The 15,863-nt window shown below is 39.3% G+C and overlaps 1 protein-coding gene across 3 annotated transcripts in view; it reads left to right on the forward strand.

The window, feature by feature from the left end:
* Positions 1–6,524, forward strand: part of LOC147604816 (phospholipid scramblase family protein C343.06c-like) — a 50,413-nt gene extending 43,889 nt beyond the window's left edge. The window contains exons 4-13 of one of the 3 annotated variants that reach the window (XM_086794535.1): positions 3,469–3,510; positions 3,588–3,632; positions 3,732–3,797; positions 3,920–3,976; positions 4,276–4,337; positions 4,530–4,650; positions 5,411–5,554; positions 5,644–5,747; positions 5,996–6,125; positions 6,193–6,524. In XM_086794535.1, coding sequence (XP_086650661.1) covers positions 3,469–3,510; positions 3,588–3,632; positions 3,732–3,797; positions 3,920–3,976; positions 4,276–4,337; positions 4,530–4,650; positions 5,411–5,554; positions 5,644–5,747; positions 5,996–6,032 — 678 coding nt within the window. In that variant the 3' untranslated portion in view covers positions 6,033–6,125; positions 6,193–6,524. The remainder of the gene's footprint in view (positions 1–3,468; positions 3,511–3,587; positions 3,633–3,731; positions 3,798–3,919; positions 3,977–4,275; positions 4,338–4,529; positions 4,651–5,410; positions 5,555–5,643; positions 5,748–5,995; positions 6,126–6,192) is intronic. The other 2 variants (XM_086794536.1, XM_086794537.1) reach the window with 2 other exon arrangements.
* Positions 6,525–15,863: the final 9,339 nt, after the last annotated feature.

Consider the following 15,863-nt stretch of genomic DNA (forward strand, 5'->3'; position numbering starts at 1 on the left):
TCTCAAATCAACTGTCGCTTCCCATCAATCCAGAAATCCACCAAATAGGAATATAAATGTATCAAAAAACCATGTATGTAGTGGATCCTAGCATCCCATACCACCATGATACACTCCATACTAGACTCCCTTTAGACATAAGATTAAGTCAGGAGTTACGAATTCCTTCCCAATATTGCCTTGACACAACCAGACTCCCACCTAAAGGATAGCGACTTTCAGGTTAGCCCACCACATCAATCTGCCTCCCATAATTCTAGGGCTACCATAAATATAGAACATTTGTCTATGGAAATCTTGCCCCAAATAGAGATCATGAGGCTGTCGTAAGTGTAGAATACTCATCCATGACAATCTTGTCTTGAGTAAAGCTGTGTCTGTGGCAACTCATTGGCCCAAATCATACCTACATAAGGCTGGCTAGATCATGATTATGCCACCACATGTAAATCCTATGAACATGAGTTCAAAACTCAAGAGGATAAGTCTTAGGGAATGCTACCTTTACCTAGAATAGGATCGTTTCTCGAAAGAAATCATAAATCCCATACGAAGTTGCTAAACTCTCCCAAGGAACCAATCATAATACCCACCTCCACCTTTGTATCTGCGCACTAAAAAAGAAACTCAAGCCCCATCCGATAGATAAAATCCCTAGATAATTAAGTTCTATACAAGAAGAACCCCATCTCATATGCAATAAGTGATAGCCTCTCTTATCTCGAAATGTGAGATGAAACAAAGGTTTATCCAAAATGCTCCCTAAGGAAAACCGCTACCATTACAACATGCAAGAACTCCAAAATAAATGCCATCCAACATTTGCTATAATCCTGGGCTAGAGTACATATGTGAGCCGAAGGTATATGGAAATCAAGTATAGGTCATACCATCAGTGCTGTGAATATCAGATCTCTACTCTACAAAACCCAAATCTACACATTCCCAAAAGTATCACCAGTGAAAACGTGGTGCATCTCAAGGAAAATATGACCCAACAGCCCATCCTTGTGGGTGCAAACTCTAAGAAGGATGGTAAAGCAGAGCTATGGAGGTTGATACACAGGAGCCATGGCGTGCAGGAGAGAGAGCAAGACAATGCTAGAGAGAGTGAATACACGAGTGGTTGGGGCTCAAAGTGTACTTATTGGATTGATTAAGAAAACAAGTACAATGACGCCCTTTTTATGGGCTGAAGTTACAACCTCCTCTTTGACCATATTTAATGCATGCTTATCCACCTATAAGAGGTGGTTCACACGTGAATAAAGCAGGCTTACAACCGTTAAAGGGGTTGTTCACACACATACAGGCTCCGATATATCTGAACAATTCCCCCCTTTGGAGCGAAGGTGGTGAGACCCGAAAGCAAAAGAAGTTGCTACCACCTACCCCATCCACCCTACCTCACCATATGCACCTCTCGTGCCTTGGTAGTCAAGGTAAGACCGAGGTAGCGAGGCTAGCTCTTAGTCACCTCGTTGATTCCTAACTAGGATAGAGAGAGAAAAAAGAGGAAGCCTTTTATAACTGAAGGCAAACACACATAGATACAATCAAATTTTAGGGAGACTGCCCCAAGGTAGGATAAAAAACGCGTCCTAAATGATATAGGACGTTTTGAACTCTCGGATGTTTAAGTACGTTTTTTATTATAAAAAACTCAGTTTGTTGTTTTTTTCAGATGGCATGGTTCAAAACGTTCCAATCATGTTGTTTTTTTTCACTCTTCCAATCATGGTGTGAACTTTATTTGGGTATGTGTAGACTAAGGACTTTAAAACTCGATAGATTATAGACATAAGAATTAATGTTTGTGTGCATTGTGTTGTCTAGACTCTAGTAGTTTGTATATGTACGACTAAAATGCTAAAATGTTCAATGTTCAATGTTCAATGCTCAATATATAATATAATATAATATAATATAATATATATATATATATATATATGTATTATATATATATATATATGTATTATATATATATATATATATGTATATATATATATATTATATATTATATATTATATATTATATATAATATATACATATGTAATATAATATATATTATATATTATATTATATACATATGTATTTTATATATATATATATATATATATATATATATATATTATATTATATTATATTATATTATATAATATATATAATATATTATATGTATGTATGATTTTAACATTGAAAAGTACTTAGCGTTTTTTTACGTACTTTATCGTTGTCAACGTTATGTACCACGTACTAAACTCGTAGCGTTTCATACATTTGGTACGATTGGAACTACCTTGGCTGGCCAAGACAGAGAACCTTTATTTGACATACACATTGATAAAGGCAGCTAGAATGCCCTTTCATCGTCTACCTCATTGAGGGAGACTTGGGCCATTGTTGCAAAGATGTCAGCAGGTTCCTCTTCATCTTCAACAGCAAGATTTGTGTGGCGTTTCTTTTGCTCTTTCTCTAGCTTTTTGAAGCAGTTGGCCTCCTTATGGCCCATTCTCTTGCAGTACCTGCATTGAATCTTCTTGTTGGTCCTCCACTTCTGTTCTCCTGCAAAAGCTTTGTCATAATTCACACTGCTACTTGCTTCACTTTCCTTGTTTCTTGTGTCTTTTTCAAGCAGCAAGGCCACCATATCTTCAAATGATGTTGTAGCTATGTGCATGACTTCGATGGTTTTTTGAAACCGGGTAACATCTTGCATACTTTTTGTGAGAACTGCCACCTTGTCCTCATCATCAGGCTCACACTTGAGGCTAGTGAGCTGTTGAACTAGTGAGTAGAACTTGGCAAGGTAATCACTTAATTCTTCATTATCCAGCATTTTTATTATCTAGGTTTGTCCTTGGTGGAAGTCCACCATGCATTGATTTATCACGAGCTACATGGTTGGTCGGTGGATGCGATTTGGTTGAAGTTGGAGTTTGTACGGACGACGTGTAATACTTATGGAGCATGTTATTGCTCACATGGTTTTCTCCCTTCTTCTACAAGCTCGAGAGCGGGTGTTGATTGAGGTATCAGAAGATTGTACTTGAGGACATGGAGTCGGTCTCATTGGAAGGTTTTGAGTGGATTGTGTATTTGGATCCTCTAGAGTTACTGGAGTGAACCCGAGGAGCATTGGCATCAACATATCTATATTGAATTCACGACCATGAGATGAGGGGTGTTGGATTGAGTGTGCTCAGATGTGTGTCAGATATCTTCATGTTGTGAGCCCTTTTGGGAGACGGTCCAGAGAGAGTTTGATGTATGTCTTGCGTATTTTCTTGACTAGGGGTTGTGGTCCTATATGCACTAGCAAAGCTTGGGCATGTGGACATGAGCTTGTATATGTGTGGAACGAGTTTTGGGTGACATGGGCAGTTGGTGGTCCAAAGTCGCGTTTTAGGGTCATGCTTTGTGACGGTGGCTAACTAGGAGCTGACATTCTCAATATTCTACCTGCAGGAGAATCGCTATGTCATCATGGATCCTCGAGAATCATTAGCTGTAAGTCAGACGCAAGTGCTCACATAAGTTTATAACATTTGGGGCCTTGGAAAATAAATTTTCTTGTGGTGCCGCAGGTGGTTGGATTCATAACTGAATCTAGCAACTGGCTCTCTCGTCAGGTAAGTATAGCCCTTCAGACTGGCTTTTTCCCAAGATTGCAAGATGTATGAGTAAAATACAAGCTCATGTATGTTTATGCTGCATTACATTCTGCACAGTTCCTACGTTCGAGGCGAGCCTTCCATGCTGCCATCATGGATGCAGCTGGCAGTGTTTTGTTTACGGTATAAATGGTCTCACCACCTTTTTTTTCCATAGACATCACATTTTGTTTTGATGTCGTTTCTTTAGGTTTTTCAGTGATTTTTTTGGGGTAGCCTTTTGACATTTCTGGGATCTTTTTTAGGTGAGGAGACCAATTTGGTTTATCAACAGCATCATTTATGCAGAGATAGATGGAAAGGTGATAGAGGTTCAGCTTGCTCTGTTAAAGTTTGGGATGAGAATGGACTTCACTTGCTCACTCACACATGCATACACATGCATGCGTGCTACATACATACATACATACATGCGTACATGCATCCATCCATGTACCCACATTTGTTTTGTACGTGCACGTGCCATTTAAGCAATGTAGGGAGCTTTTTTTTTTTTTCCAAATTGAAGTTTTGCTTTGACCAGTTCGGCAGTTACAATTCCTTTTTATTTTGTTTTATAATACAACTGAAAGGTGAAAATAAGGTTACGGCTTCATCTCAGGTTGTGGGCTTTGCCAAAAGGAGATGGCATTTGTGGAGACGAATCTATGACGTGTATTTAGGGTACTTTTTCTGAAGTGTATCAAGCTATAGTAAGGGTAAAATAACCAGGATTTAGGTGAGGTATTGAGTGATTGTGTTGAACTTGAAGCTGAAACAGATGATGGAGGTCTGGTTTGAAATTTGTAAATTTTCTTCATTGTTTCTAGATTGTGCTTGTCTTCAGTTGACTGCAAGGTTCTCTGCTGTTGACAGTAAGAGGCAGTTTGCTGTTGTTGAGAACCCTGGTTTTTGGAACTGGACTTTCACCCTCAAAGATGAGAATGGGAAGGTTCTTGCTGAGATCGATCGGCATTTTCGTGGATTCGGTTTTGAGGTACTTCTTTGCAATTGGAGTAACTTAGTAACAACTGGAGTAATTACATAGGATGGATGGGGTATGTCTGTTCTGGACGTCCTATGGCAATCTTACCAGAATTTTTAGCACTTCCTTTTCTATTATTTTTCTCCCTCTCTACTATTTTGGCTTTCTTTGCTTGGTGCTTTTGTGTGTGTCATGATTTGCAATTGCGACATGCATTAGACTGGTGCAATCTCATATGGATCTCTCTCTAGGCACTTGATGCTGTTAAGATTGCACTTCAGTTTTTGTTAAATTTGGGGAATAACTTGACCATACCATTTGTACCATGCCGATTTCTTTTGAAGCCCTTGTCCAAGTGGTTGCCAGCTGTTGTTCATGCTAATTATTTCTTTCCAAAGCATTCATTTTCCTTCTTTTCATGTGCGTGCATGTGCATGCATGTAGCACATTCTCGTCCCTGTTGTCTATAGTGCTAGCCAAGTTTGCCCTTCACCTTCCGAGAAGTTATAGAAACTTTGTATGGTGGTTTACCTATGTAGATTTGTTCACTAAGGTGGACATGTTTTTGTATGAACTGCACCTACTCTTGGGTGCTGATGACATGAATGGGGATGCCATAGCATATGACGGAGTTGATGGTTTGAAGCTTTATGAGCAGACTCTCTTGGAGTTAAGATTGCACTTGGGAAATGGTTTGAGCTTTCTATTGGTATACATCTCCCTGTGCTTGATGCCATCTCTGACTAGTAGAATTTGGCATATATTTGTGCAGTTGCTTACTGATGCTGGCCAGTATGCCCTGCGATTTGGGGATGTTGCTCCTTATTATCACCCACCGGCAACATCACACACTTTGACTGCAGATAAAACTCGCCCTTCTCAACTGCAGGGAATCAACATCAATCCTGAACTTGAGGTACATTAGCTTGAATGCTACTTTTTGGGAATGCAAAGTCCATCAAAAAGCAATGGCGGCTGGTGATAAATTTTTTGAATATTGTGCAGAGTGAACAGTTCACATCCGATCGTCCATTGACTTTACTGGAACGAACCGTAACACTTGCCCTTGCTATATCCCTTGATAATGACTATTTCTCAAGGCATCGTGGGTGAGTTCTTTCACGTATATATTGCATGCGGTCTGTGTGTGCATGCGCCCACACACGTGTGGCTGTATGCGCATGCAACACATGTTTAGACCTGCAAATACAAGAAAAGTTATTTTTAGGGTATGGACAAACTGGAAAAACAGGGTACTTGTTTTGGGGTTTATATCGTGCAATTTGGGTTTAGGGTGCATGGGATATAGATTAAGCAAAGAGACTGAATGCTTCACCCTTGGGAATGGTGTTCACAGGTTTCTCCCGATTCCATTCTTCTCAGATGAACAATAGTACCTGAGAGACCGCAATATATGTTGATGTCTTTGCTTAATAGAATACGGATGGTGTTTTCAAGGTGATCTTTTTCTTTTGGTGAAAATCAAGGTAAGAACCTCATGGTTTTTTACTATCAAGGGGCCCTGTTTTCACTTCTGCCATTACTTTTGTACAGGCTCATCCATTACCTTTATACAGGCTCATTTTCAAGACTTCACCACTGTAGCAGGGTACAAGGAAGGAGCAATAGCTATTCTTTCCTTCAAGTGGATCTTTGTGTACGGTAGACTATGGAATGGCGTTGGGAAATTTTGTAGTTTTAGACTTTATACTATCTTTGACAGGAGAGAGAAACTTTTACTGCTCAAATCTCATAACTTTTTCCCTTGACACCTTCAGGAAGTTTTTCAATCCTGACCCTGAGTAAGCACTTCAACAACCTACATGTCAAACCCTCAGCGCTCCAAAAGACTAATATTGGTTAAAAAATGGCCTTTTTCATGAGTATTCAATAACGCACCCACTGGGATCATTGGATGACGTTAGAAGCACTGTTTTGACTCCACATAAACAAGGCATGGGCCTTTATGGTAGAAAAAGCCTTCTCAAGTGTTTGGAATAACCTTCTGTAAGTGGTGGTGATGGTCGGGATGGGCTATGGAAAGGGATGCTAAATGAATCCTTAATGGGCCAAGGTCAAAGCAAAAATCAATAGGTCAGCTTTTGAGTAACCTCTCTTTCTGTTTCACTCTCTCCCTGTCTCTCTGCGAAACTCCATGGCCTAAATAGAAGGGCAACAATTACAGAACCTGCTGCAGCAACAGAGTGCCAGTAATAACAAATAGGTTGGGATTGGGGTTTAAGATTTAGGGCTCTGGATTTGATTTGAACTACTTCGAGGTTTGGGCATAAGGCTCTTTAAGGTTCAGAGCGTGGGCTTCCACCTTACAAAGTTAAGGGATTAAGATATAAATTTGTTTTTGATTTGGAGGTAAGGGGTTTGATGCTCAAAGTGTAGAATTTATGTGTTAGAATAAGACTAACAACTCAGGGCATAGGTGAAATTACTAATGTATAAGTTTGGTCCTTAGGACTCATAATAACGTTTTTGGATCGGGGTTAAGGGCCTATAGTAGGTCAACGGTATTTTAAGAACGAAAAATAGTAACCTAGGACATGAATATAGTCATGTTTCCTTATGTGAATCGATTGAGCTTGGTGAGGGTTCCTTAATACGGTTTAGGTCTTTATCCTTCAAGGGCTAGACCTTGAAGGATAAGGTAGAGACCAAGACTCTACACAAGACCTTGTACCTCTAAAGAAAACTTTGCAAAACTAGGCAATTGAACTCTAAGCTCCCCATGCTTGTAACTAGAACCACCATGCTACATATTCCTTACAAACTTATGATAATGTGATCCCTTTGTTTAAAAAGCTTTCCTTGACGTTGGCATTAGTAACACTATATACTTACTTTTCTCTCTCCCTTGATTTATTTAATCAAATTCTGCCTTTTCAAAACTAGGAGTAATAGTTGACAAGTATTGTTGTTTTTGACCTATAAGTCCTAACTTGGGAGCTTTAAGTCTTAAGGTAAAATCTGAAGGTTTCTATCAATAACATGACCTTTGATAATCTAGAAACCTTTTCTGTTTTTTTCCTTGGTAGCAAGCTTTATACTACTCCAAGGGGCCCAAAGAAAAAAATATGATGTTCAAAAACAATTTTACAGGACCAAGTTTGTAAGTTCATATCCGTGGTTCCCCTCTCATTTATCTATGATAGCACATTTCTTTTAGTAGTTGACATTTTCATTGCACTAAGGTAGAAGCTTTGAGAGCTTCAAGACTCTCTCTCTCTCTCTCTCTCTCTCTCTCTCTCTCTCTCTCATGCAAAATTCAAATCCATAATTTTGAAAAATTAAAAAGTTGTTATTATATTTATTATTTACTTATTTTAAATGCATGACATTGATATGGATCTAATGATTAAACGGGTGCTATACACCCATTACATTAATTGTAAGTTTGCACCTTATTTCAAAGGTTTTGACGTTAACTCCTACCATTCCAGCATCGTCTGAACTCCCATCCACTCATTACTATTTCTTTTCTTTTGGAGAGAGAGAGTTCCTCGAGCTCTCCTTATTCATGTGTTGACAAAGATCGAGAGTGGGAGGCTTGGTCCCTTGTTTTGACTCACCTTGTTGTCTTAGTGTCAACATTTGCTCCATGCCTTCGGGGTAGCATCTCTCTTTTTTATTTATACTCAAGAAATCCTTTGCCCCCACTTTCCCCTCCATCTAAGAGAGAGAGAGAGAGAGAGAGAGAGAGAGAGAGAGAGAGAGAGAGAGAGAATGAAACACCTCAAATAAGAATTTCACTTATGTGTGTCCATCCAAGATTTATCTATGCATAAATAATACTTGAGAAGCTTATCTAAGCATGGTCATCTACACATAAATAACACTAAATATCTAGGAGGACATAGCTAGGTTTGACTAGCACTTGCCATCCAACGATAGGCTCCAAATTGGGCATTATTTTTCCATTTAAACCACCACATAGAACACAATCGCTTTTTTGGGGTTCATTCCCTTACAATTGCAACCAGCTCATAGAGAACATAAATAAATAGATCCTCAAGTCTTGCAAGCTCTTGGCTAGACACCAAGAAGGCATAACCTACATGCAAAACCATTTAAACAACCACATAGAACACCACCACCTTTCTAGCGTTCATTCCCTCATGAGGACATGAATAAATAGATCCTCAAGTCTTGCAAGCTCTTGGCCAGACACTAAGGCATAATTTACATGCAATGCCACTTTCAATTTGCTAACATGAAAGACAAGGTGCACACATAGTGACACAATTTGTATGCCACCTCATTATTCTTTGTCAAGATGCAATCAGGTCCATAAGACCTCAGAGATAACTTATAGACTTTTCCAAAGATTCTCCTCCCAATCCCTAGAAGAAATAAATCTCACCAATCTAGTGAATTAGTTATCAACAACGACCACTGATGGTATTATTCCTTCTCAAGGTTAGTGCCACAAATCCATGGATATAGCAAGCCACTACCTCCCAAGTACTCTCAGCTTCACTGACTTGGCATTACTTACAACTTCGAACATATTGTTCGACATCATCTTTGGCCAAGAAAAACCTCTTCTTACTGAACGCTCAGTCCTCAATACCCAGCTTGTTTAGAAAAGACCTATCCTGACACACAAATCAGATACAACTCATTTCATCGTTCAAACATACCTTATCTTTTCAAAATAGAAATACTCTCTCAAATAACACTGAGAGCGGTTATCCCCCTCTATATTATATCCCAAGTTCTATTAAAGAACATGTCTTTTGGATACAAGCCCATAGGCGGACTCATAAAAGATCAAACTGATTCTCAATTAACAAAAGCTGATTTACTTGTCCAATTTGACTCTAGGCATCTATCACATTCCATATGTGACCAAATATCTTGTCTCCCTCTCCGATTTGTTGAGGGTTAGCAAAGTACTTTAGAGAAGAGTATTTACATAGGCCACAAATGTAAAGGCTATAAAAAAAATATCTACACTTTATTTTTAATTCATAAATTGCAACATAGAGTATATTCTTGCGTGTCCACAATATGTATTCATCCATTTCTTTTAACATAGGATATTAAAGATTATGATTTGGCAAGAGTGATCCGATGTTTGATACCATTAGTATAAAATGCCAAAGCACAATGAATGATCAAAATGTCAAAGCAAAGCTCTTGCATAAGATTTTAACATCTAAAACCATTAAATTCTATCACCAATTGTACTGCAAGAGAAAATAGCCCGAAAGATAGATGTTTGTGAGTAGAACCCACAACATAAAAACCAGTGCATTATAGTTTATGTTTTTTAGAGAAAATTAAATAGGGGGTTTTTATGAGTTTCATTGAGTCAATGGCTCTTGGGAAGGAGATAATAAACGTAGATCTCATGCAACCATTAAGCATCAAGACCAGAATACGTAGTTTTTTATGATTGGAGCACCATGGTCAACATAATGAGATCTTTCTAATCCCACACATTCTTTTTGTCTTATTTTTCTTCCCACTAGGTGAAATGATGTTGTACAAGGGGATTTTCTAAACCTCACAAGCCCCATCCAGGTGAAATAGTGCTCTATAAGGTGATTTTCTAAACCTCACAAGCCCCATCTAGAGGTATTCCTATAGCTATCTTGCAACTTCATTCTTCTCAAACTAACTCAACCCTATAGGGATGTCCAAACATATGAAGAAGTTGAATCTTACAGTCTACACCTCTCTTTGGAGGTAAATGATATGGTAGTTTCTTTGGAAATACATCAAAATACTTGGGGCATAATCTCATGAAAGAATTGGTCATCATAATAATCTACACTTTAAAAGCTCAATTTATTTGTCCCCATCGAATCCATGGCATGAGAACTCAAGCCATCTTGTTGATACACACCAACGAAACACTTGGAACAAAACAAATCATCCATTTCTCTCCCATCTAAAGTTGAATCCATGACTTTAGCAACTGACACTCCAAAGGTTCCAGCTTCATGTTGTGAACAACAACTAACTATCTAAGGATGAATTACTCTTGTTTAACAATGCTTCATATTTGTTCCTACTTGAATACAAATTACTACCATAATTTAACTACACTTATTTGTTCCTACTTGAATACAAATTACTATCATAATTCACTCTTAAGAACATGCCAAAGAAAATCACATTCTTCATTACAATTAACAGTTTTCAACGCTGAACATATTAGACTACCATTAATAGCTTCCAATGGGCTCTAGGTAGATTTCGGTGTGCCACACATGAAAATGAGTTAGAAGCTATTTTGCAAACACAGGCGCCCTTTAACCATAGTTTTCTATAACCTGTAAGTGCTTAAACAAATGAGAAGCATGTCCAATGAAAACATGCGGCCTTTAACCATAGTTTTCTATAACCATAGTTTAGAGCATTTTAAAATGCCACCACAAATCTCTCCTAGCGGTCCTTTCCTCGCATCTCCATTGCAATGGGTTTTTGTTCATGATGGAAGATCAAAATACAAGGTCTTGCGGCAAGCTTCCATCCCATGGTCACGAGTGGATGACTTTGTGCAAGGCGAGGCCAACGTGCTTGACTTTCCAACATCTTTCAAGACGTATAGTCATCATCGACGACAACATGGACAATTGAAAAGGCCACAAAAAGATGCATGGATAGAGAGAATAGTGTAAGTGCCCTCTTGTTCATATTCAATATCTAAGATTCATATACGCTCCTTGATTTAACGGGTGTAAATGCTCTCTTTTATGAATATTCAGATTTTGATGTGGCTTTGGGCCGAAAGATGCATGCAATAAAGACAAAATGGATGAAGAGATGGTTTATCAGAAGGAAGTCTCTCCCTTCATGGAAGGTGTAAGAAAAAGGTGCCCACCTACTACAAGTCGACAACACATGTGAGGATGTCAATGCCATTTCGTGGTAAATCGTTTATATGAGTATCATTCTATTGATATGATCTCATACATAAATCCATACCATACTAACAAAGAAGATATGATTTACCATGGTGCTCCTTGTAAGGATGTGGACCGAAATTACCACATTATTTTCTCTCCATGGATCTCATTAGAAAAAGAATTATGGGTTTCAAATATGTTATATAGAGGGTTCTCTCCACAACAAGTATTAGATGGCCACATCCAACACTTACTAGCACGCCAAAAAGTGATGCAAAGTGTCCTATGACAAGGGATGACTTCTTGTCTATTCAAGATATCATGAATATCTCCAAGAAGCTTGCCATTGATAGATATCAATTGCATGATGATGATGCGGAGAGTACCAAGCGTTGGTGTCTAGAAAACTCTTCTATGACTTTTGTGTACCAAGAACAAGATCTTGATTACAATAAGGATTTCATTCTTGGAATTCAAACTCCATGGCAAAGAGAGATGTGCGACAAGTTTGGGAATGGCAACTTATTGGCAATGGACTTAACATTTGGTACAAACAGCCATCTGTTGGAAAACGTAGACAGGGTGGAAAGGCATTGGTTGGTAGTGCAAGAGTATCATGGGTGCGGAAGGTCGATATGCAAGACAAGCATATGGAGGAGATTGAGGTGGACCAGCTCCTATTGCAATCCCACGAGCTGAGGGACAATGCTGAACAGCCATTTGTTAGAAAGGGTAGAAAGTGTGGAAAGGCATTGGCTGGTCGTGCAAGAGTATCACAGGTGCGGAAGGTCTCCATGAGCTCACCAAGACAATCCTCTCGGCTTAGAGCATAGTGTCCAACAATCATTGTAGGTTCAGGGTTTTTTGTTGTACTGGCCATGTGGTCTTTGGTGGATAGACTTGATATCTATTGTCTCACCTCTATGGTGTGTGGATAGACCTTTTGTATGCAGAACTCTTGTGTCATGTACTCATGGATTATAATGCGATTAAATATTTCTTTATGCTTAATAGATGAACAAAATACAAAAGATGGACACAATAGATGAATTTGAAATCATAACACACTTCAAAGCATGAATGTTACATAGTGGCTATGCTGTAGTAGCTTCAGCATGTTTGCTCCTCTTTGATTCTTTGATTACTCTTGCATCAAGTTTTTGTTGCATTGTTGTGTGTCTTTTAAAATTGATGGTTGGTGTAGTGAATGAGGTAGTTGTCGTGTCATTCAGTTTGCTATGTCTTTTCTTCCTTGATCCCTTCTCAAAGAATGGTTTTGCTCTCTTTAAAGTGTTCCCAAACCCATCCTCAGTAGCAACAAAAGCCTTTGTTGCATCATAAGAATCTTGCCTTCTTGCTTTCAAAGCTTGAAGTTGACCCAAAGTCCTCTTAATGCTAGAGAAGGCTTCTAAGATGAGCTCCGCATCTTGTCCTACTAATGCAACAAGCTCTTGGCATAGGTGATGTAGCATTGTAGGGCTTTGAATCTCCATATTTGTCATTCCAACTTCTTGATGCAAAGTTTGAAATGGTTCCACATATGCCATTTCAACTTCTTGATCCAAAGTTTGAAATGGTTCCACATTTTGAAGATGGCTTTTTGAATGACCACTCAAAGCACCTTTGTACAAGTCCATGCAATGTAATAGCATTGTGCTTGTAGATATACCTGTCTCATAAGCATTACCTTGATTTGGTGCTTACATATATTCCCTAATTCAGCCCATTTGCATGTACAACATGCCCATTGACAATCAGAGTTGTAAACTTTGTACTCTAAATTCTCATTGGACATGCTTCTCACAAGTGCATTTGATTTGTTAGTTATTGGCATTGGGTGCGATTGTGACAAACTCATATGGAATCTTCAATGCACGCATGAATGAGTTCTCCACTACCTTTTCAATTGCATTATTCCTAACAAAACCACCATCTTTCATCATCTGAATGTACCAATAGTATGGGAGAGCAATTGTGGTCAATTTGTGAAGAAGCCAATCTACACGTCGCCCAACCATCTTCTTGGAACTACACAAGAACCTGTACTTCAAAGTACCATGGTAAGCCTTAATCGCGCCATTGGTATCTTGACCAGAATGAGGTAGAGTCCTTGTTGCATGCACCCACATGTCTGTCATGCAACATCAAGCACCATGGATCATTGCATGTGTGTAATCATCATCCATGCATAAACATTATAAAAGAGAAATCACATCAAATATTTGAAAATACACAAGGTAAAGAGCATGCTATTATTAGAAGCTTACCAAGCTTGTCTTCCCAATACGTTTTGAAGTATTGTAGAAAGGCAGTCTCATCACTAAATTCTTCCATGAATGCATTTATCATATCCTTCACATCTTGCTTTTGTAGCTTGATCTGAGGCTTCACATTTTCCTCTCATGCTCATAATGTTACCAAGACAACGAATATTGCTGCTCTCTTTGGCCATCCTTTCACCTTTCTAATGAGATGTTTTAACCAACATCTCCACACATGCCATAAATTGGTTGATTGAATACATCCCTGCATTTATGAGTTATCATAAGTGACATGTACAACTATTTGAGAGGTAGGAGAAAGAACAAATAAAGGTTGTCACCTTAAGGCATCGATCTCTTGCTCGGCATCATCAACCAAGAATGCACTTGGTTCCCATGACTTGTGGTATTCGAGCATGCGGTCCCTAAACTTTGTTAACCACAATCTTATGACTTCGAATGTGGTGCGGGAGGCAAGGACCCAAGCAATTGTACCGCCATTTCGATGAGAATGGTATACAAGTGGAACTACAAAATATTTAGATTTAGTAAACATAAAATGTAACACATACACCTTAGCCTACCAACAAGGGAAACTAGTGGAGTAGAGGACCGCTTGTACACCAAGAAGGACATCGAGCAAATGATCAATCATCCCACGTTCTTACAAGACATGGAGCTCTTGATTCTACAAAGACATACGGAGGCTACTAATGATGAACTAGTCCAGAGTGGAGTGGCCGGACCAACCTATAAACCGGAAATGCCTAGAAGATCCAATGTTGGAAGAGGATGAGGTTTAGGTAGGGGGGAGTAGCTCCTCAAAGACCAAGGGTGGATCCAAATATAGATCTTAATGCGGCCACAAGGATAGATTTGTTGAATATGACTGCAGAAATGGGCCGAGTAATGCACCTGCATATACTGGCTCCACAACATTGTCTACATTTTGCATATGCTCATGGCTGTCCCTCAGCTCGTGGGCTTGCTGTAGAAGCTGGTCCACCTCAATCTCCTCCATATACTTGTCCTGCGCTTGGACCTTCAGCACCCGTGATCTCTTGCATGACCAGCCATAGCCTTTCCACCTTGTCTACGCTTTCCAACAGATGGCTGTCCCTCACTTGCATATACTGGCTCCGCAACATTGTCTACATTCTACATATGCTCATGGCTGTCCCTCAGCTCGTGGGCTTGCTCTAGAAGCTGGTCCACCTCTTTCTCAAGCTCCATAGACTTTCGTTTCTGCAAACAATGGGCGTGATCCAAAAATTCATCTACATGGTGCTCAATCTCCTCCATATGCTTCTCCTGCATATGTAGTGCATCTTTAATGAGCTCATCAACCACATGGTCAAGAGGGGTTGAGAGCGGCTGCTGCTGCATGTGTGCCAGCCCTGTCATACCATGCTCATCCCAATGCCTCATCAAATGAAGCTTGTGGGCCATTGTCATCCTCATCAACAAATGAAGCTAGTGGGTCATTGTCATCCTCATCATCCTCATCACCATTGTCATCCTCATCATCAAATGTAGTGTGTACTACAATGTCATCCTCATCACCATCTATTGTAATATTGTCATCATCATGACCAATGTTGTCATCACCACCACTTGCAGACACTGAGGGCTGTTGCACGTATGTAGATTGAGGCGGGGTACACAGATCGACAGTGTGTACTACCTTCCTGCTCTTTTTCGTAGCATCACCTGTAGATAGCACAACCACCATGTACAAACTCATAGCATAAGTACCAAGCAAGCAAATAGGAGAAGCAAAAGGATTGCATCTTAAATAGATCAACTTATATTGCCTTCATGTTTCCTTGCATCCATTGCACCTGCAGCATAGCCATTGATAAAGAACACACCCTCCGTAGATTGTACGTCTACATTGGCTGCATGCTCTTTTTCGTAGCATCACCTGTAGATAGCACAACCACCATGTACAAACGCATAGCATAAGTACCAAGCAAGCAAATAGGAGAAGCAAAAGGATTGCATCTTAAATAGATCAACTTATATTGCCTTCATGTTTCCTTGCATCCATTGCACCTGCAGCATAGCCATTGATAAAGAACACACCCTGCGTAGA

Source organism: Cibotium barometz, chromosome 61 (genome assembly GCF_041138505.1).
Source record: "Cibotium barometz isolate CiBa-2024 chromosome 61, ASM4113850v1, whole genome shotgun sequence".
Classification (NCBI taxonomy): domain Eukaryota; kingdom Viridiplantae; phylum Streptophyta; class Polypodiopsida; order Cyatheales; family Cibotiaceae; genus Cibotium; species Cibotium barometz.